At 39.4% G+C, this 23,990-nt stretch overlaps 1 protein-coding gene and 1 long non-coding RNA gene across 2 annotated transcripts in view; one reads left to right on the top strand and one right to left on the bottom strand.

The window, feature by feature from the left end:
• The window catches only part of LOC309361341, a 3,368-nt gene extending 2,698 nt beyond the window's left edge, over nt 1–670 (bottom strand). The window contains exon 1 of the long non-coding RNA XR_014164439.1: nt 540–670. This is a non-coding gene — a long non-coding RNA (uncharacterized lncRNA). The remainder of the gene's footprint in view (nt 1–539) is intronic.
• Nucleotides 671–4,393: 3,723 nt separating this feature from the next.
• LOC309361263 (protein AMBP-like) lies at nt 4,394–23,189 on the top strand (the record flags this gene model as incomplete). Its single annotated transcript, XM_081896171.1, has 9 exons — nt 4,394–4,486; nt 9,870–10,012; nt 11,029–11,105; nt 13,343–13,444; nt 14,345–14,382; nt 14,508–14,589; nt 18,009–18,176; nt 21,092–21,256; nt 23,155–23,189. 9 exons carry the CDS (start codon nt 4,394–4,396, stop codon nt 23,187–23,189), a joined length of 903 nt encoding a protein of 300 aa, XP_081752297.1.
• Between the last annotated feature and the right edge of the window lie 801 nt (nt 23,190–23,990).

Below are 23,990 nucleotides of genomic sequence, written 5' to 3'. Positions count from 1 at the left end.
TCCCTAATAATTCCCTCATAATCCCTCACAATTCTAATTCTTCTAATGATTCGATCCCTAATTATTCTGATTATTCTAATGATTCGATCCCTAACTATTCTAATTCTTCTAATGATTCGATCCCTAATAATTCCCTAATAATCCCTCATAATTCTAATTCTTCTAATGATTCGATCCCTAATTATTCTGATTATTCTAATGATTCGATCCCTCATTCTTCTAATGATTTGATCCCTAACTATTCTAATTCTTCTAATGATTCGATCCCTAATAATTCCCTAATAATCCCTCATAATTCCAATTCTTCTAATGATTCGATCCCTAATTATTCCAATTCTTCTAATGATTCGATCCCTAATTATTCCAATTCTTCTAATGATTCGATCCCTCATTCTTCTAATGATTCCAATGATTTGATCCCCAGGATCAATCATTTTTTCAATCCGGCCTGAGCGAGTTCATTCATTCATGATTATTAATCTTATAATATTAATAATATTAATATTATTAATATTATTATTAATAAGAATATTAATTACCTTGCAAGTGGATGATGGCCTGAAGGCCGTCAATCTGCTCCCGGACGTCCCTCCTCCTGGCGAACCGCATGGCGGGCGAGTGAGGGGCGTCCCCAAGGGGGCGGGGCCAAGGGAGACCCGCCCACGGACGCCCCTGTGTGAGGTCACAAGAGGCGGCTGTGACATCACAGGGTTCCCTCTGGGCGTTCTAGGCTGGTTAATGCCGGGATGATTGACAGGGGAGGCGGGGAAAGGGTGAGATAGTCCCACCCGCTGGATGATGGACAGGGAAGGAGGGTCTAACCGAATCCAGGAATGATTGACAGGGAAGGAATGATTGACAGGGGAGACGGGACCTCTAGTCCCACCCACTGAATCCCGGAATGATTGACAGGGGAGGCGGAGCCAGGGTCATCTAGTCCAACCCACTGAATGATTGACAGGGAAGGAGGGTCTAACTGAATCCAGGAATGATTGACAGGGAAGGCGGGACCAGGGTCCGCTGAATGATTGACAGGGGAGGCGGAGCCAGGGTCCTCTAGTCCCACCCACTGAATGATTGACAGGGAAGGAGGGTCTAACTGAATCCAGGAATGATTGACAGGGAAGGAATGAGTGACAGGGGAGGCGGGGCCAGGGTCAGCTAGTCCCACCCATTGAATGATTGACAGGGAAGGCGGGTCCAGGGTCCCCTGAATGATTGACAGGGAAGGAATGATTGACAGGGGAGGTGGAGCCAGGGTCATCTAGTCCAACCCCCTGAATGATTGACAGGGAAGGAATGATTGACAGGGGAGGCGGGGCCAGGGTCCTCTAGTCCCACCCACTGAATGATTGACAGGGAAGGCGGGTCCAGTGTCATCTAGTCCCACCCACTGAATGATTGACAGGGAAGGAATGATTGACAGGGAAGGCGGAGCCAGGGTCCTCTAGTCCCACCCACTGAATTCCAGAATGATTGACAGGGAAGAATCATTCCCTGAATGATTGACAGGGAAGGCGGAGCCAGGGTCCTCTAGTCCCACCCACTGAATGATTGACAGGGAAGGCGGGACCAGGGTCCTCTAGTCCCACCCACTGAATGATTGACAGGGAAGGCGGAGCCAGGGTCATCTAGCCCCACCCCTGAATGATTGACAGGAAAGGCGGAGCCAGGGTCCTCTAGTCCCACCCACTGAATGACTGACAGGGAAGGCGGAGCCATGGTCCTCTAGTCCCACCCACTGAATGACTGACAGGGAAGGTGGGGCCAGGGTCCTCTAGTCCCACCCACTGAATCCTGGAATGATTGACAGGGAAGGAATGATTGACAGGGGAGGCGGAGCAGGGTCCTCTAGTCCCACCCCCTGAATGATTGACAGGGAAGGAATGATTGACAGGGAAGGAATGATTGACAGGGAAGGCAGAGCAGGGTCCTCTAGTCCCACCCCCTGAATGATTGACAGGGAAGGAGGGTCTAACTGAATCCAGGAATGATTGACAGCGAATGAATGATTGACAGGGAGGCGGGACCAGGGTCCTCTAGTCCCACCCACTGAATCCCAGAATGATTGACAGGGAACGAAGATTGACAGGGGAGGCGGGTCCCGCGTCCGCTGAATGATTGACAGGGAAGGCGGAGCCAGGGTCCGCTGAATGATTGACAGGGAAGGCGGGGCCAGGGTCCTCTAGTCCCACCCCCTTAATGATTGACAGGGAAGGCGGGGCCAGGGTCCTCTAGTCCCACCCACTGAATGATTGACAGGGAAGGTGGAGCCTTATATTATATAGAATTATATATTATTATATATAATATAATATAATATATATTATATATAAAATTATATTTAGTTATATATAACCCCAATATATATATATATATATATATATATATATATATATATATATATATATATAAAATTTATATATATAATTGCAATTATAATTGTAATAGGAATGGAGGAGTCATGGGGATATATATATATATATATATATATTGGGGTTATATATAACTAAATATAATTTTATATATAATATATATTATATTATATTATATTATATTATATTATATTATATTATATATAATAATATATAATTATATATAATATAATATATAATTATATATAATATATATTGGCAAGCTTCGGGTGACTTTGGGACACTTTGCAAAATTTGCCCGAACTTTGCTCCGCTTTTTCGGGTTTGTTTTTGCAAGCTTTTCCCGGAATTCCCTGTTTGCCCCGGTGAATGATTGACAGCCGGCGGCCAATGATTGACAGTCTGCAAACCGAAGCAGCTGCCTTGGAAATGGAAGGTGCATTGAAGAGAAAAACGGACCGACTTTTCCTATCAAGGCCTGGAAAATAAATGCAATTTAATCAGATTTAACCGGAAAATAATTAAAAATAAAGTCGATTTAATCCGGGTCCGCTGAATGATTGACAGGGAAAATAAATAATAATAATAATAATTATGGAAAAGTAATAATGGGAATTATACTGTAGTCCCCAAATAAAACTAATAACACTAATAATAACACTAATAACGCTAATAATCCTAATAGGTTACGGCAAAGAATAATCATAACAATCATGGAAAAGTAATCATGGGAATTGTAGTCCCCAAACAAAACTCCCAGCACTAATTATTAATTATACTAATAACACTAATAACACTAATAACAATAATAATAATAATAATAATAATAATAATAATAATAATAATAATAATAAGCTATGGCAAATAATAATAATAATAATTGGAAAAGTAATAAGGGGAATTATAGTCCCCAAACAAAACTCCCATCAATAATAACACCAATAATATTATTAATAATAACACTAATGACACTAATAATAACACTAATAACACTAATAATACTAATGGGATATGTGAAATAATAATAATCATTTGACTGGGCATGTTATAATAGGAATTGTAGTCCCCAAACAAAACTCCCATCACTAATTATTAATTATACTAATAACACTAATAATAACAATAATACTAATAATACTAATAGGCTATGGCAAATAATAATAATAATAATAACAATCATTGGAAAAGTAATAATGGGAATTGTAGTCCCCAAACAAAACTCCTATCGCTAATAACACCAATAATATTATTAATAATAACACTAATGACACCAATAATAACACTGATGACATTAATAATAACACTAATAACACTAATAATAACACTAATAACACCAATAATATTATTAATAATGACACCAATAATATTATTAATAATAACACTAATGACGCCAATATTAACACTAATGACACCGATAATAACACTAATAACACTAATAATAACACTAATAACACTAATAACACCAATAATATTATTAATAATAACACTAATGACACCAATAATATTATTAATAATAACACTAATGACACTAATAATAACACTAATGACACCAATAATATTATTAATAATAACACTAATGACACTAATAATAACACTAATGACACCAATAATATTATTAATAATAACACTAATGACACCAATAATAACACTGATGACATTAATAATAACCCTAATAACACTAATAACACCAATAATATGATTAATAATAACACCAATAATAACACTAATAATAATACTAATAATCCTAATAGGTTAGGGCCAATAATAATATGGAATAATATGGAAAAGTAATAATGGGAATTATAGTCCCAAAAAAACATCCAGAATCCCAAAGCTTTTCCCTTCCCTTCCTTCCCCTGCTATTGATTATCTCTGTTAATTAATCGCCCCGGCCGATAACGAAGTTTACTCATTAACCCAGGACCCAGCCAGTTCCAAAGTCCTTGATTCCCGGACTCCAAAATCCGCATTTTTCCACCCGAATCGGACGTCTCTTTTCCTCTCTTTCTGGGGGGAAAATGGAGAAAATTGTCATTTTCGCGTTTTGGGCGCTGGTCCTGGGTTCGGATCTCGGAGGGATCGACGGACAGGAAGCTGTGGAAGTGGAGAAGGTGAGGGTTTAATAATAATAATAATAATAATAATAATAATAATAATAATAGGAAGATTATTATTATTATTATTATTATTATTAATGTTAATCATCATCGATCAGATTAATCTCGATCTGCGGAACTGCCCGAGACTTGATGGGCAGGAGGTGGAAGGGAGAGGGAAGAAAGGAAGGGCTAATGATAGTAATAATAATGCCTAATAATAATATTAATAGTATTAATAATAATAATAGATCAGAAGAATCTGCGGAACTGCCCGTCACTTGGAGGGCAGGAGGTGGAGGAGAGAGGGAAGAAAGGGAGTGGCTAATAATAATATTCATAATATTCATAATATTATTAATAATAATAATAGTAATAGTAATAGTAATAGATCAGAGGAATCTTGATCTGCGGAACTGCCCGAGACTTGGAGGGTAGGAGGTGGAGGGGAGAGGGAAGAAAGGAAGGACTGGCTAATATTAATATTAATAATATTAATAACATTAATAACATTAATAATATTAATAATATTAATATTAATAATAGTAATAGATCAGAGGAATCTTGATCTGCGGAACTGCCCGAGACTTGGAGGGCAGGAGGTGGAGGGGAGAGGGAAGAAAGGAAGGACTGGCTAATATTAATGTTAATATCGATGTTAATAATATATTAATATTAGTAATAATATTAATAGTATTAATAATATTAATATTAGTAGTATTCGGCGCTGGTCCTGGGTTCGAATCTTACACGAATCGAAGGACAGGAAGCTGTGGAAGTGGAGAGGGTGAGGGTTAAATAATAATAATAATAATAATAATAATAATAATAATAATAATAATAATAGGAAGGGCTGGCTATTATTATTATTATTATTATTATTATTATTATTATTATTATTATTATTATTATTGTTAATAATCATCGATCAGGAGAATCTTGATCTGCGGAACTGCCCGAGACTTGATGGGCAGGAGGTGGAGGGGAGAGGGAAGAAAGGAAGGACTGGCTAATATTAATATTAATAATATTAATATTATTAAGAATATGAATAATAATAATAATAATAATAATAATAATAATAATAATAATAATAGATCAGAGGAATCTTGATCTGCGGGACTGCCCGAGACTTGGAGGGCAGGAGGTGGAGGGGAGAGGGAAGAAAGGGACTGGCTAATATTAATATGAATAATAATAATAACAATAATAACAATAATAACAATAATAATAATAATAATAATAATAATAATAATAATAATAATAATAATAATATGAATAATATGAATAATATGAATAATATGAATAATAATAGATCAGGAGAATATTGAGGGCAGGAGGTGGAGGGGAGAGGGAAGAAAGGGACTGGCTAATATTAATATTAATAATATTATTAATAATAATAATAATAATAATAATAATAATAATAATAATATGAATAATAATAATAGAAGGTCAGAGGCATCTTGATCTGCGGAACTGCCTGAGACTTGGAGGGCAGGAGGTGGAGGGGAGAGGGAAGAAAGGGACTGGCTAATATTAATATTAATAATATTAATAATAATAATAATAATAATAATAATAATAATAATAATAATAATAATAATAATAGATCAGAGGAATCTTTATCATCTGCGGAACTGCCTGAGACTTGGAGGGCAGGAGGTGGAGGGGAGAGGGAAGAAAGGAAGGACTGGCGAATATTAATATTAATAATATTAATAACATTAATAATATTAATAACCTTCATAATATTAATAATATTCGGCGCTGGTCCTGGGTTCGAATCTCGGACGAATCGACGGACAGGAAGCTGTGGAAGTGGAGAGGGTGAGGGTGAATTAATAATAATAATAGGAAGGGCTGGCTAATAATAATATCAATAATACCAATATTATTATTATTATTATTATTATTATTATTATTATTATTAATGTTAATAATAATAGATCAGGAGAATCTTGAGCTGCGGAACTGCCCGATACTTGATGGGCAGGAGGTGGAAGGGAGCGGGCAGAAAGGAAGGACTGCCTAATAATAGTAATAATAATGATTAACAATACTATTATTAATACTACTACTAATACTAATAATAATAATAATGCCTTGCTAGAAGAATCTCGATTTGCGGAACTGCCCGAGACTTGATGGGCAGGAGGTGGAGGGGAGGGGCGGAAGGGCTAATAATAGTAATAATAATGATTAATAATACTACTATTAATACTAATAATACTAATAATAATAATAGGATGTGGGGGAAGGGGCGGAAGGAAGAGCTAATGATACTAATAATAATGATTAATAATACTATTATTAATACTATTAATAATAATAATAGGAGGTGGAAGCAAGGGGCGGAAGGAAGGGCTGGCTGATAATAATAATAATAATGATAATTAATAATATTAATAATGTTAATAATAATAATAATAATAATAATAATAATAATAATAATAATGCCTTGCTAGAAGAATCCTGATCTGCGGAACTGCCCGAGACTTGGAGGGTAGGGAGTAGAAGGGCTGGCTAATAATAATAATGATGATGATTAATAATACTATTAATAATATGATTAATAATAGAATCTTGATTTGTATCAGCTTCTAGCCCTAGGGGAAAAATTGGAAAAGAACTGGAAATAGAAATAGAATTAGAAATAGAAATAGAAATAGAAGGTACTGGCTAATAATACTAAGAATACTGTAAGAATATAATAATAATAATAATAATAATAATAATAATAATAATAATAATAATAATAATAATACTGTAATAATAATAATAATGGATCTGAAGACTCTCTCTTTGCATAGAAATGCATAAAATGAAAACAGAAGGAAAGGAAAGGAAATGTACCTTAAACTTAACTATGCAAAGTGCATTTTGGAGGTTTAGATTATTATTATTATTATTATTATTATTATTATTATTATTATTATTATTATTATTATTATTATTAGATCAGAAGAATCTTGATTTGTAAGAGGCTCTAGAACTAGCAGAGGGCTGCAGAACTGCCTGAGACTTGAAAGGCAGGGGGTGGAAGGGAGCGGGGCGGAAGGAAGGGCTAATAATAATAATAATGATTAATAATAGTATTAATAATATTAATAATAATATTATTAGATCAGAAGAAGCTGGGTTTGTATCAGCCTCTAGCCCTAGTAGAGGGTGAGGGTTGTGGAACTGCCTGAGACTTGAAGGGCAGCGGGGCGGAAGGAAGGGCTGGCTAATAATAATAATAATAATAAATAATAATAATAATAATAATAATAATAATAATAATAATAATAGATTCTTGATTTGTATCAGCCTCTAGCCCTAGCAGAGGTTGAGGGCCGGGGGGCTGCGGAACGGCCCGAGACTTGAAGGGTGTATATAATGATAATAGGATTATATAACTAGAATGATATTAATAATGATATTAATAATAATATTAACATTAATCATAATAATAGATCAGAAGAATCTTGATTGCCTAATTAGGGAATCTTTCCATGTTTAATAGGTTCTTGCATTTGATGAAATGAAATGTGCTGGAAACGTAAATAGGCAACATGCCTTTGGGGGGTTTGCACTAATAATAATAATAATAATAATAATAATAATAATAATAATAGATCAGAAGAATCTTGATTCGTATCTTATTTTAGAAGACAGGGAATCTTTTCATATTTTCGTGTACTATTTGAGTGTTCTGTTGGAAGCCGTCCAGAGTTGCTGGGGTATAATAATAATAATAATAATAATTATTATTATTATTATTATTATTATTATTATTATTATTATTAGCCCCTAGCCCTAGCAGATAAAGGAAAGGGACTGGAAAGAGAAATGAATAAAATGGAAACAGAAATGAAATGAAAATGTACTGGAAGCTTAACTATGCATTTGGGAGGTTTACAATAATAATAATAATAATAATAATAATAATAATAATAATAGATCAGAAAAATCTCAATTTGTCTCTAGCCCTAATAGGAAAAAGAAAGGAACTGGAATTAGAAATAGGAAGGGGGGCAAATAAAAGGACTGGCCGATAATTTAATTTAATTTAATTATTCAATTCGATTCAATTCAATTATTTCATTTCATTTAATTATTTAATTTAATTCAATCCAATTATTCCATTCCATTCCATTCCATTCTTTAATTTAATTTAATTTAATTATTCGATTCGATTCTTTTATTTAATTTAATTATTTAATTTAATTCAATCCAATTATTCCATTCCATTCCATTCCATTCTTTAATTTAATTTAATTTAATTATTCGATTCGATTCTTTCATTTAATTTAATTATTTAAAATTCAATTTAATTCCATTATTCAATTCAATTCTTTAATTTCATTTAATTATTCAATTCAATTCAATTCTTTCATTTAATTATTTAAAATTCAATTTAATTTAATTATTCAATTCAGTTTAATTTAATTATTTAATTTAATTTAATTTAATGATGTATTTTATTTTCTTTTATTATTCCATTTTATTTCATTTTATTTCATTTTACTCTTCTTTCATTTTATCTTTATTTTATTTTATTCTATTTTATTTTTATTTATTTTATTTTATTCTATTTTACTTTTTCATTTTATTATTTCATTTCATTTCATTTCATTTCATTTCATTATCATTTCATTTGATTATTATTTCATTTCATTTCATTTTTATTTCATTTTATTTTTATTTTATTTTATCTATTCTATTCTATTCTATTTTATTTCATTTCATTTCATTTCTATCTTTATTTTATTTTATTTTATTCTATTTTATTCTATTTCATTTCTATCTTTATTTTATTTTATTTTATTCTATTTTATTCTATTTCATTTCTATCTTTATTTTATTTTATTTTATTCTATTTCATTTCATTTCTATCTTTATTTTATTTTATTTTGTTTTATTTTATTTCATTTCATTTCTATCTTTATTTTATTTTATTTTATTTTATTTTTCTATTTCATTTCTATCTTTATTTTATTTTATTTTATTTTATTCTATTTCATTTCATTTCTATCTTTATTCTATTTTATTTTATTTTATTTTATTTCATTTCATTTCTATCTTTATTTTATTTTATTTTATTTTATTCTATTTTATTCTATTTTATTCTATTTCGTTCTATTTCATTTCATTTCATTTCTATCTTTATTTCATTTTATTTTATTTTATTTATTTTATTTTATTTTATTTTATTTTATTTTATTTTATTTTATTTTATTTTATTTTATTTTATTTTATTTTATTTTATTTTATTTTATTTTATTTTATTTTATTTTATTTTATTTTATTTTATTCTTCTTTCATTTTATCTTTCTTTTATTTTATTTTCTTCTCCTGGCTTTTCTTTTCTTCTCTCCGTCTGGAATCATCTTATTTTACCCCTTATTTCCAGCTCTACGGCAAATGGTACGAGGTGGCCCTGGGTTCGAATTGCCGCTGGGTCCAGGCCAATGGCGGACGCTGCACCGCCGGGACTCTGCTTCTCGGTCCGGGGAAAGAGCCTGGGGAACTCACCGCCACCAGCACCCGGCTCAGGTGGGACATTGAAAGATGGAAAGATGGAAATTCAAATGTTTCCACCTTAAAATTTCAATATTTCAATGTTAAAATTTCAACATTTAAAAAAAATAAAATTTGAATATGTAAATATCGCCATTTAAATATTTAAATATTAAAATTAAAATTTTATTTCATTTCAATTTAAATATTAATATTTAAATTTTCTTTTCTTTTATTTAAATTTTAATATTAATATTTAAATTTTATTTTATTTTAATTTAAATTTTAATATTTAAATTTTATTTTATTTAAATTTAAATTTTAATATTTAAATTTTATTTTATTTAAATTTAAATTTTAATATTTAAATTTTATTTTATTTATATTTTAATTTTAATATTTAAATTTTATTTCATTTCAATTTCAATATTAATATTTAAATTTTATTTTATTTAAATTTTAATTTTAATATTTAAATTTTATTTCATTTCAATTTCAATATTAATATTTAAATTTTATTTTATTTCAATTTTAATATTTAAATTTAAATTTGATTTGATTTAAATTTTAATATTAATATCTACAGTTTAATATTTACATATTTAAAGTTTAATATTCATATTCATATTAAATATTCATAGATGTAATTTTAAATATCATTTCAAATATTTATTTGTATTTTATTTAAATTTAAATATTAATATTTACATTTTAATATTTTATTATTTAAATTTTAATAGCAATAATAAATTTTAATATATTTAGAAATTAAATATTTGAATATGAAAATTTGAATATTAAAATTTAAATGTTTTAATTTTCAAATTTTAAATATTTTAATATTCAAAATTTAAATATTTTGATATCCAAAATTTAAATATTTTAATATTCAAAATGTAAATGCACCAATATTAAAATTTAAATGTTTGAATTTTCAAATTTTAAATATTTGAATATTCAAAATTTAAATGTTTGAATATTGAAATTTAAAATTTAAAAAAATAATTTTAATATTTATAAATTATCCAAATGATTCATATGATTTTTCACAGGCAAGGGGCGTGCCGGGAATACACCCAGGACTACCAGAAGGGCGCCCAAGAAGGAAGGTTCAAATTCCAAAACGCAAGTAGGTGCCTTTCTAGGCCGAAAATCTCCTTTTTTTCTCCCTCTCTCCTTCCTTTCTAATCGTCCCACACATTGTTCCTCCATGAATAAAGCCTTTGAACCCTCCATTAAATCCAATTTGTATATATCTAATTTTTCTCTCTCCCTCCTCTCTATAAGAATTTATTATTATTATTATTATTATTATTATTATTATTATTATTATTATTAGCAGCAGCAGCAGCTTCTTCTTCTTCATCATCATATTATTATTATTATTATTATTATTATTATTATTATTATTATTATTCTGTATTCATCCCACAAATTCTTCCTCCATGAATAAAGTCTTTGCTCCACTATAATATATTATATTATTATTATTATTATTATTATTATTATTATTATTATTATTATTATCCTCATGAATAAAGCCTTTGCTCCTCTAAAATATATTATTATTATTATTATTATTATTATTATTATTATTATTATTATTATCCTCATGAATAAAGCCTTTGCTCCTCTATAATATATTATTATTATTATTATTATTATTATTATTATTATTATTATTATTATTATTATTATTATTATCCTGTATTCATCCCACAAATTCTTCCTTAACGAATAAAGCCTTTGCTCCTTTATAATATATTATTATTATTATTATTATTATTATTATTATTATCCTCATGAATAAAGCCTTTGCTCCTCTAAAATATATTATTATTATTATTATTATTATTATTATTATCCTCATGAATAAAGCCTTTGCTCCTCTATAATATATTATTATTTTTATTGTAATCCTCATGAATAAAGCCTTTGCTCCTCTATAATATATTATTATTATGATTACTACTATTATTATTATTATTATCCTGTATTCATCCCACAAATTTTTCCTCCATGAATGAAGCCTTTACTCCTCTATAATATATTATTACTATTATTATTATTATTATTATTATTATTATTATTATTATTATTATCCTGTATTCATCCCACAAATTCTTCCTCCATGAATAAAGTCTTTGCTCCTCTATAATATATTATTATTATTATTATTATTATTATTGTTATCACCATTATCAATCATTATATTATTATTACTATTATTATTATTATTATTATTATTATTATTATTAGGGTGGAAGGCGCACGGCGAGACCTACGTGGCGCGCGCCGACCCCGACGAATTCGCCATCTTGGTCACAGAGAAGAACAGCAGCCACGGGCTCAGCACCAGCGCCCGGCTCTATGGTGCGTCCGAATCCGGGGGAACTCCCCGCCACTTGGAAATCTAGCTCCTCTTTATTTCGACCGGGGAACTCCTGGAGGATCTGGAGAGGTCCCTTCCCTCTCTATGATTCCCTAATACCCGCCTGGAGGACCTGGAGGGGTCCCTTCCCTCTCTATGGTCACCTAATTCCCGCCTGGAGGACCTGGAGGGGTCCCTTCCCTCTCTATGGTCACCTAATTCCCGCCTGGAGGACCTGGAGGGCTCCCTTCTGGCTCGAGCCTTCTAGGAATCTATGCCTTCCCTCTCTATGATCCCCTAATAACCGCCAGGAGGACCTAGAGAGGCCCTTTCCCTCTCTATGATCCCCTGATACCCACCAGGAGGAACTAGAGAGGCGCCTTCCTTCTCTATGGACCCCTAAAAACTACCTGGAGGACCTAAAGAGTCCCCTTCCCTCTCTATGGTCCCCTATTAACCACCTGGAGGACCTAGAGAGGCCCCTTCCCTCTCCATGATCTCTTAATAATCGCCTGGAGGACCTAGAGAGGTCCCTTTCCTCTCTATGGTCCCCTAATACCCGTCTGGAGGACCTGGAGGGGTCCCTTCTGGCTCGAGCCTTCTAGGATTCGATGCCTTCCATCTCTATGATCCCCTAGTAACCACCAGGAGGAAGTAGAGAGGCCCCTTCTCTATGGTCCCCCAAAAACCACCTGGAGGACCTAGAGAGGCCCCTTCCCTCTCTATGGCTCCCTAAAAACTACCTGGAGGACCTAGAGAGGCCCCTTCCCTCTCTATGGTCCCCTATTAACCATTTGGAGAGGCACCTTCCCTCTCTATGGTCCCCTAGTACCCACCTGTATGGGTCCCTTCCCTCTCTATGATCCCCTAACAACCGCCTGGAGGACCTAGAGAGGTCCATTTCCCTCTATGATCCCCTCACCTGGAGGACCTGGAGGGGTCCCTTCCCTCTCTATGATCCCTTCCCTCTCTATGACCCGTCTCTCTCCTCGCAGGACGCACCCCGGCGCTGAGGGAGGACCTGGTGGAGGACTTCCGGCGGCGGGCCCTTGCACTGGGGATCCCAGAGGAGGCCATCTTTGTCCTGAGCAACCAAGGCGAGTGGCGGGGCGGTGGCGGGTTCGAATTTCACGGATTTGCACACTTATTACACCAGTTCGCACACTTCTTGCACGACTGTTGCACTTTTTTACACCAATGCTGCACACTCGCATTCTTCTGGCACTGATGTTGCACCTTTGCACGTTTTTGACACCAATCTCGACCGTTCCCTCGTTTCTGACACCAATGTTGCACATTCTCACACTTCTGACACTACTGTTGCACACTTTTGACACCAATGTTGCACATTTGCACGTTTTTGCTGAGCACTCCTGACACCCATGTTGCACACTTTGCTGAGCACTTCTGACACCAATGATGCACAATTCTGACACCCATTTTACACACTTCTGACACCCATGTTGCACACTTTGCTGAGCACTCCTGACACCCATGTTGCACACTTCTGACACCCATGTTGCACACTTCTGACACCCATGTTGCACACTTTGCTGAGCACTTCTGACACTGATGTTGCACACTTCTGACACCCATGTTGCACACTTTGCACACTTCTAACACCCATGTTGCACACTTTGCCGAGCACTTCTGACACCCATGTTGCACACTTCTGACACCCATGTTACACACTTTGCGGTTTCAAATTCCTGCCTACTTCTGACACCCATGTTGCACACTTCTGACCCCGATGTCGCGCACTTCTGACACCGATGTTGCGCACTTCTGACACCCATGTTACACACTTTGCTGAGCACTTCTGACACTTTGCTGCGCACGTCTGACACCCATGTTGCACACTTCTGACACCCATGTTGCACACTTTGCTGAGCACTTCTGACCCCCATGTTGCACACTTTGCGGGTTCAAATTCCTGCCTCATGTAACCCATGTTACACCTCCGAACCCGGGTTCAAATCCCTTCTCTCTTCCCACAGGGGAGTGCGTCCCGCCCAAGGCCGAAGATGCGCCCCAGGTAAGTGACCCCCCAGGGGGACGCCCGTTGCACCCTGGGACCCCCTAAAAATCACCATAATCCGTCCCCCCACTTGTGACACCCCTGTTGCACATTCCCACGTTTCGATCTCACACGTTTCCCAGGAGAGGGTGCGCAGGACCGCCTTGTTCGAGGAAGAAGGCTCGGCCGACGGATTCGCACCCGCGTTCCCCGACGTCAAGGAAGGTGGGTGCTCACAATTGGCAGGGAGTTCCCCAGATTTTGCACGCTACTTTTTAAGATTTCGCACGCTACTTCTCATCAGGCGGGGAGTTCCCCAGATTTCGCACGCTACTTTTTCAATTTTCGCACGCTACTTTTTCAGATTTTGCACGCTACTTCTCATGAGGCAGGGAGTTCCCCAGATTTCGCACACTACTTAGATTTCGCACGCTGCTTCTCATGAGGCGGGGAGTTCCCCAGATTTCGCACGCTACTTTTTCAGATTTCGCACTCTACTTCTCATGAGGCAGGGAGTTCCCCAGATTTCGCACGCTACTTTTTCAATTTTCGCACGCTACTTTTTCAGATTTCGCACGCTACTTCTCATGAGGCGGGGAGTTCCCCAGATTTCGCACGCTACTTTTTCAGATTTCGCACTCTACTTCTCATGAGGCAGGGAGTTCCCCAGATTTCGCACGCTACTTTTTCAATTTTCGCACGCTACTTTTTCAGATTTCGCACGCTACTTCTCATGAGGCGGGGAGTTCCCCAGATTTCGCACGCTACTTAGTCAGATTTCGCATGCTACCTCTCACGAGGCAGGGAGTTCCTCAGATTTCGCACGCTACTTTTTCACATTTCGCACACTGCCTAGTCAGATTTCGCACGCTACTTTTTCAGATTTCGCACGCTTCTCATGAGGCAGGGAGTTCCCTAGATTCCGCCTGCTACTTCTCATGAGGCAGGGAGTTACCCAGATTTCGCACGCTACTTAGTCAGATTTCGGGTGCTACCTTTCATGAGGCGGGGAGTTCCTCCGATTCAGATTTCCTTTTCCCTTCCCCGCAAGCGGACTGCCAGCTCTGCCAGATTCTGCCTGCTACATTTCCCAATGCAGGGAGTTCCCCAGATTCCGCACGCCACTTAGTCAGATTTTGCCTGCTACTTCTCATGAGGCGGAGAGTTCCCCAGACTCTCAGTTAAACAAATTCATATTTCCTATTCCTTTCAATCCAAGCTACATTTCATGAGGCAGGGAGTTCCGCAGATTTCGCACGCCACTTTTTCAGATTCCGCACGCTACTTCTCCTGAGGCAGGGAGTTCCCCAGACTCTGCCTGCTACTTTTCATGAGTTCCCCAGATTCCGCATTGTACTTAGGCAGGGAGTTCTTCAGATTCCGCCTGCTACCTCTCCTGAGGCAGGGAGTTCCCCAGATTTCACATTCTACTTATGCGCTTAGTTTCCCATGAGGCAGGGAGTTCCCCAGATTTAGATTTCCTTTTCCTTTCCCTGCAAGCTACTTTTCATGAGGCAGGGAGTTCCCCAGATCTGCAATTCTACTTAGGCAGGGAGTTCCCCAGACTCTGCCTGCTACTTTTCACAATGCAGGGAGTTCCCCAGATTTAGCACGCTACTTAGTCAGATTCTGCCTGCTACTTCTCATGAGGCAGGGAGTTCCTCCGATTTTTCATGTTACTTAGGCAGGGAGTTCCCCAGATATCGCGCGCTAATTGGTCGGATTTCGCATGCTACCTTTCATGAGGCAGGGAGTTCCCCAGATTCTGCCTGCTTCATTTCACAGTGCAGGGAGTTCCCCAGATTTCACATGCTACTTATGCGCTTAGTTTCCCAATGAGGCGGGGAGTTCCCCAGATGCTGCATGCACAGATTTTAGATGCTACTTCTCATGAGGCAGGGAGTTCCCCAGATTTCACATGGTACCTTTCATGAGGCAGGGAGTTCCTCAGATTTTTCACGTTACTTAGGCAGGGAGTTCTACAGATTCGGCATTCATGAGGCAGGGAGTTCCCCAGAGTCCGCCTGCTACATTTCACCATGCAGGGAGTTCCCCAGATTTCGCACGCCACTTAGTTAGATTTTGCCTGCTACTTTTCATGAGGCAGGGAGTTCCCTAGATTTCACATGCTACTTATGCATTGAGTTTCCCATGAGGCAGGGAGTTCCCCAGACTCTGCCTGCTACATTTCATGAGGCGGGGAGTTCCCCAGATTTAGATTTCCTTTTCCTTTATGCTACATTTCACGATGCAGGGAGTTCCCCAGACTCTGCATGCTACTCATGAGGCAGGGAGTTCCCCAGATTTCACATGGTACCTTTCATGAGGCAGGGAGTTCCTCAGATTTTTCAGGTTACTTAGGCAGGGAGTTCTACAGATTCTGCATTCATGAGGCAGAGAGTTCCCCAGATTTCACATTCTACTTAGGCCGGGAGTTCCCCAGACTCTGCCTGCTACCTTTCATGAGGCGGGGAGTTCCTCAGATTTCCTATGCTACATATGCAGGGAGTTTCCCAGCTTTTACCTGCTCTTTTTCATGAGGCAGGGAGTTCCCCAGATTCAGATTTCCTTCTCCTTTCCCCGCAAGTAGACAGCCAGCTCCTCAGGGACGAAGGCTCCCACCTGGGCAGAGAAACTTTTGCCTGCTACTTCTCATGAGGCGGGGAGTTCCCCAGATTTAGATTTCCTTCTCCTTTTCCATTCCCTGCAAGCTACTTTTCATGAGGCAGAGAGTTCCCCAGATTGCGCATGCTACCTCTCTAGGAACGTCTCCCTAACTTCCTCTTATTCCGCCTCCCACTTCCTCTTCCTTCAGCTCCCACTTCCTCTCTAGGAATGTCTCCCAACTTCCTCTTCCTCCGGCTCCCTCTCTAGGAATGTCTCCCCAACTTCCTCTTCCTCCAGCTCCCACTTCCTCTCTAGGAATGTCTCCCCAACTTCCTCTTCCTCCGGCTCCCGCTTCCTCTCTAGGAATGTCTCCCCAACTTCCTCTTCCTCCGGCTCCCGCTTCCTCTCTAGGAATGCCTCCCAACTTCCTCTTCCTCCGGCTCCCACTTCCTCTCTAGGAATGTCTCCCCAACTTCCTCTTCCTCGGGCTCTCATGTCCTCCCAGAGCCTCTCTAGGAACCTCTCCCCAGCTTCCTCTTCCTCCAGAACCTCTCTAGGAACTTCCTCTTCCTCCGGCTCCCACTTCCTTTGTAGCCTCTCTAGGAACTCTCCCCAGCTTCCTCTTATTCCGCCTCCCACTTCCTCTTCCTCCAGCTCCCACTTCCTCTTCCTCCCGGAGCCTCTCTAGGAACGTCTCCCCAACTTCCTCCAGCTCCCACTTCCTCTCTAGGAATGTCTTCCCAACTTCCTCTTCCTCCGGCTCTCATTTCCTCCCAGATCCTCTCTAGGAAAGTCTCCCTAACTTCCTCTTATTCCGCCTCCCACTTCCTCTTCCTACAGCTCCCACTTCCTCTTCCTCCCAGAGCCTCTCTAGGAACATCTCCCCAACTTCCTCTTCTTCCCACTCCATCAGATTTTGCATGCTCACTTTCATGAGGCAGGGAGTTCCCCAGCCTCTTCCTGCTACTTTTCACCATACTGGAAGTGGCCCAGATTTCGCACACTCATTCCGACTTCCACTTCCTCTTCCTCTCCAGCCGACTGCCAGCTGCCCCGGGACGCTGGACCCTGCCTGGGCGCTGAGTTGCGCTTCTTCTACAACGCCAGCGCCCGGTCATGCCAGAGCTTCCTCTACGGCGGTTGCCTGGGCAACGCCAACCGCTTCCTGTCCGAACGGGCCTGTCTGCAGACCTGCCGGACCGAAGGTGAGTGCCGCTTCCTGTTGTGGGGAGACGCTCTAGGAAGGGCTCCCCAAGTTCCTCTTCCTCCGGCTCCCACTTCCTCTTACACCAGCTCCCACTTCCTCTTCCTCCGGCTCCCACTTCCTTCCTCCAGCTCCCACTTCCTCTCTAAGAACGTTTACCCAAATTCCTCTTCTTCTGGCTCCCACTTCCTCTGGCTCCCATTTCCACTTCCCCTGGAGTCCCCCCAACTTCCTCTTCCTCCGACTTCCTCTTTAGCCTCTCTACTTCTCCCCAACTTCCTCTCTCTCTGGCTCCCCTTTCCTCTTCCTCTATCCCCCAAAGCCTCTCTACCCCCAAAACCTCTCCCCAACTTCGTTCTCCTCCTGCTCCCACTTCCTCTTCCCCTGGCTCCCACTTCCTCTTCCTGTGGAGCCTCTCTAGGAAAGTCAACTGAAACTCTCCTCTCCCCCAGCTGCCTGCCACCTGCCAATCACCCTTTTCCACTTCCTCTTCAACCCAGAGCCTCTTTAGAAACGTCTCCCCAACTTCCTCTTCCTCTGGCTCCCACCTCCTCTGGCTCCCACTTCCTCTTCCTCCAGCTCCCACTTCCTCTGGCTATCACTTCCTCTTCCTCCAGCTCCCACTTCCTCTCCCCCCGGAGCCTCTCTAGCAACTTTCCCCAACTTCCTCTTCCTCTGTCTCCCACTTCCTCTTCCTCCGGCTCCCACTTCCTCTTGGAGCCTCTCTAGGAACCTCTCCCCAACTTTGTTCTCCTTCTGCTCCCACTTCCTCCAGCTCCCGGAGCCTCTCTAGGAATGTCTCCCCAGCTTCCTCTTCCTCTAGAGCCTCTCTAGGAATGTCTCCCCAATTTCATCTTCCTCGTCTCCCACTTCCTCTGACTTCCTCTTCCTCCAGCTCCCACTTCCTCTTCCTCCGGCTCCCACTTCCTCTTCCACTTCCTCCTGGATCCTCTCTAGGAACGTCTCCTGAAACTTTTATCCCCTCCTCTCCCCCAGCCGCCTGCCGCCTGCCAATCACCCCCGGAGGTCCCTGTCCATCAACCTTCTGGGCCTTTGACTCCGCCCAGGGCGCCTGCGTCACTTTCCGGGGCTGCGGGGCCAACGCCAACAAGCACCCACTTCCTCTTCCACCCGGAGCCTCTCCCCAACTTCCTTTTCCTCCAGCTGCCACTTCCTCTGCCCCCCAATTTCCTCTTCCTCCGGCTCCCACTTCCTCTTCCCCCCACTTCCTCTTCCTCCGGCTCCCACTTCCTCTGGCTCCACTTCCTCCAGCTCCCACTTCCTCCGGCTCCCACTTCCTCTTCCTCCCACTTCAACTTCCTCTACACCCCCCAAAGCTTCTCTAGCAACTTCTTCCCAACTTCTTCTTCCTCCAGCTCTTCTCTAGCAACCTCTCCCCCACTTCCTCTTCCTCCGGCTCCCACTTCCTCCAGCTCCCACTTCCTCCAGCTCCCACTTCCTTTTCCTCCCACTTCAACTTCCTCTCCACCCCCCCCCAGAGCCTCTCTAGGAACCTCTCCCCACCTTCCTCTTCCTCCGTCTCCCACTTCCCCTTCCTGTGGAGCCTCTCTAGGAATGTCGACTGAAACTCTCCTCTCCCCCAGCCGCCCACTTCCTCCCCCCCCGGCTCCCACTTCGTCTTCCTGTGGAGCCTCTCTAGGAACGCCGACTGACACTCTCCTCTCCCCCAGCCGCCTGCCGCCCACTTCCTCCCCCCCAGCTCCCACTAACTCTTCCTCCACCTTCCACTTCCTCTCTAGGAATGTCTCCCCACCTTCCTCTTCCTCCGTCTCCCACTTCCCCTTCCTGTGGAGCCTCTCTAGGAACGCCGACTGACACTCTCCTCTCCCCCAGCCGCCTGCCGCCCACTTCCTCCCCCCCCCCGGCTCCCACTTCCTCTTCCTGTGGAGCCTCTCTAGGAATGCCGACTGACACTCTCCTCTCCCCCAGCCGCCCACTTCCTCCCCCCCCTCGGCTCCCACTTCCTCTTCCTGTGGAGCCTCTCTAGGAACGCGGACTGACACTCTCCTCTCCCCCAGCCGCCTGCCGCCCACTTCCTCCCCCCCAGCTCCCACTTCCTCTTCCTCCACCTTCCACTTCCTCTCTAGGAATGTCTCCCCACCTTCCTCTTCCTCTGTCTCCCACTTCCCCTTCCTGTGGAGCCTCTCTAGGAAAGCCGACTGAAACTCTCCTCTCCCCCAGCCGCCTGCCGCCCACTTCCTCCCCCCCCGGCTCCCACTTCCTCTTCCTGTGGAGCCTCTCTAGGAACGCCGACTGACACTCTCCTCTCCCCCAGCCGCCTGCCGCCCACTTCCTCCCCCCCCGGCTCCCACTTCCTCTTCCTGTGGAGCCTCTCTAGGAATGTCAACTGAAACTCTCCTCTCCCCCAGCCGCCCACTTCCTCCCCCCCGGCTCCCACTTCCTCTTCCTGTGGAGCCTCTCTAGGAATGCCGACTGAAACTCTCCTCTCCCCCAGCCACCTGCCACCCACCTCCTCCCCCCCCGGCTCCCACTTCCTCTTCCTCCACCTTCCACTTCCTCTCTAGGAATGTCTCCCCACCTTCCTCCCCCCCCGGCTCCCACTTCCCCTTCCTGTGGAGCCTCTCTAGGAAAGCCGACTGAAACTCTCCTCTCCCCCAGCCGCCTGCCGCCCACTTCCTCCCTCCCGGCTCCCATTTCCTCTTCCTGTGGAGCCTCTCTAGGAACGCCGACTGAAACTCTCCTCTCCCCCAGCCGCCCACTTCCTCCCCCCCCCCGGCTCCCACTTCCTCTTCCTGTGGAGCCTCTCTAGGAATGCCGACTGAAACTCTCCTCTCCCCCAGCCGCCTGCCGCCCACTTCCTCCCCCCCCGGTTCCCACTTCCTCTTCCTGTGGAGCCTCTCTAGGAACGCCGACTGACACTCTCCTCTCCCCCAGCCGCCTGCCGCCTGCCAATCACCCCCGGAGGTCCCTGTCCGTCCACCTTCTGGGCCTTTGACTCCGCCCAGGGCGCCTGCGTCACTTTCCGGGGCTGCGGGGCCAACGCCAACAAGTTCTACCTGGAGAAGGAGTGCAAGGAGTACTGCGGGGTCCTCCCGGAAGGTGGGGTGATGATTATAAATAATAATTAATAATAATTAATAACAATTAATAACAATTAATAATAATTAATAATAATTAATAATAAGATTAAGGCTACTGGGGAGAAGGTTCTAGTCTTCCTGGAGAAAGAGTGCAAGGAGGACTGCGGGGTCCTCCCGGAAGGTGGGGTGATGATTATAAATAATAATTAATAATAATTAATAACAATTAATAACAATTAATAATAACTAATAATAATAATATTAAGTACTGGGGAGAAGGTTCTAGTCTTCCTGGAGAAGGAGTGCAAGGAGTACTGCGGGGTCCTCCCGGAAGGTGGGGTGATGATTATAAATAATAATTAATAATAATTAATAACAATTAATAACAATTAATAATAATTAATAATAATTAATAATAAGAAGATTAAGGTTACTGGGGAGAAGGTTCTAGTCTTCCTGGAGAAAGAGTGCAAGGAGGACTGCGGGGTCCTCCCGGAAGGTGGGGTGATGATTATAAATAATAATTAATAATAATTAATAACAATTAATAACAATTAATAATAACTAATAATAATAATATTAAGTACTGGGGAGAAGGTTCTAGTCTTCCTGGAGAAAGAGTGCAAGGAGGACTGCGGGGTCCTCCCGGAAGGTGGGGTTTATTATTATTATTATTATTATTAATTATTATTAATATGAATTATTATATTATATTAGTATTATTTATTATTATTTATTTCTATTATTATATTATTATTATTTATTCCTATTATTTTATTTATTTCTATTATTATTATTAATTAATTAATTAATTAATTGATGATGATGATGATGATTATTCATAATAATAATAATAATAATATAATTGTTGGGGAGAAGGTTCTAGTCCTCCTCGCCAACAAGTTCTACCTGGAGAAGGAGTGCAAGGAGTACTGCGGGGTCCTCCCGGAAGGTGGGGTGATTATTAATAATAATAATTAATAATAATAATTAATAATAATTAATAATCATAATATTAAGATTACTGGGGAGAAGGTTCTAGTCTTCCTCACCAACGCCAACAAGTTCTAGCTGGAGAAGGTCCTGCCCGAAGGTGGGATTATTACTAATAATAATTAATAAGAATTAATAAGAATAAAAATGAATATTTATTATTATTATTATTAATTATTAACCATAATAAATATTCATTAATAATAAAAATCATACCTGATTTTGGTCATCTTTCAGCGATGAGTACTAGAACCGTTCCCCCAATAATATTATTAATCATAGTTAACCATATTAATAATATTATTGGGGGAACGGTTCTAGTACTCATCGCTGAAAGATGACCAAAATCAGGCATGATTTTTATTATTAATGAATATTTATTATTATTATTATTATTATTATTAATGGTTAATTACGATTATTATTATTATTACTATTGGGATAACGGTTCTCATCGTTGAAAGATGACCAAAATCAGGTATTATTATTATTACATTTATATTACTCATTTATTTATATATTATTATTAATATTACTGGGGGAAAGGTTCCAGTCCGAGCGCAACCTTGAGGACCAGAAACCAAAATTATGTTTTTATTATGATATTATGATATTTCTATATTATTATTATTATTATTATTATTATTATTATTATTATGATCCTATCATATTATTATCATTATCATATATATTATTATATATTATTATATTATATATATTATTATATTATATGAATCATTATAATTATTATATTTAGACTTCATCAAGAACAACATCTATTACAATATCTATTACTACTATTATTATATCTCATGATCATTATTATTATTATATTTATTATTATTATTATTATTATTATTATTATTATTATTATTATTATTATTAATATTTCCATTATTAATCAAGGTCTCCTCTCCTCATTAGGGGACGACGACTTCCTGCGTCTGACGGCGCCCTGAGGTCATCCGGCGCCTCTCAAACCCGCAACCCTGACCTGTCAATCAACGTCGATCAATAAAGGCGGGCTCCTAATTATCTAAACGAAGCGTTCCATTTCTTCAAAGGGGGGGGAGTTAATTATCTAAACGGAGCATTTTCTAATCTGATTAATAGCCAATGAATAATTCGAATAGGAGCTGAGGAACCCAATTATAAGGAGCAGTAAATCTGATTAATAGCTAATTAATAATTCGAATAGGAGCCGATGAACCTGATTAACAGCCAATTAATCCTAATGGGATCCTATCAATCTTATTAATAGCCAATTAATAATTCGAATAGGAGCTGAGGAACCCAATTATGAGCCGATAAATCTGATTAATAGCTAATTAATAATTCTAATGGGAGCCGACGAACCTGATTAACAGCCAATTAATCCTAATGGGATCCTATCGATCTTATTAAAAAGCAACTCATACTTCAAAGAGGAGCTGAGGAACCCAATTATGAGCCGATAAATCTATGATTAATAGCTAATTAATAATTCTAATTAATCCTAATAGGATCCTATCAATCTTATTAATAAGCAATTAATTATTCGAATAGGAGCTGAGGAATCCATTATAAGGAGCCGATAATTCATTATAAGGAATCCAATTATAAGGAGCCGATAATTCTGATTAATAGCTAATTAATAATTCTAATGGGAGCCGACGAACCTGATTAACAGCCAATTAATCCTAATCTGATCCTATCAATCTTATTAATGGCCAATTAATAATTCGAATAGGAGCTGAGGAACCCAATTATGGGCCGATAAA

This window comes from Podarcis melisellensis (genome assembly GCF_964234715.1).
Source record: "Podarcis melisellensis genome assembly, chromosome: W".
NCBI classification, from domain to species: domain Eukaryota; kingdom Metazoa; phylum Chordata; class Lepidosauria; order Squamata; family Lacertidae; genus Podarcis; species Podarcis melisellensis.
Note: the sequence above shows the minus strand (reverse complement) of the source record. Positions and strands in the feature narration are given on the sequence as shown.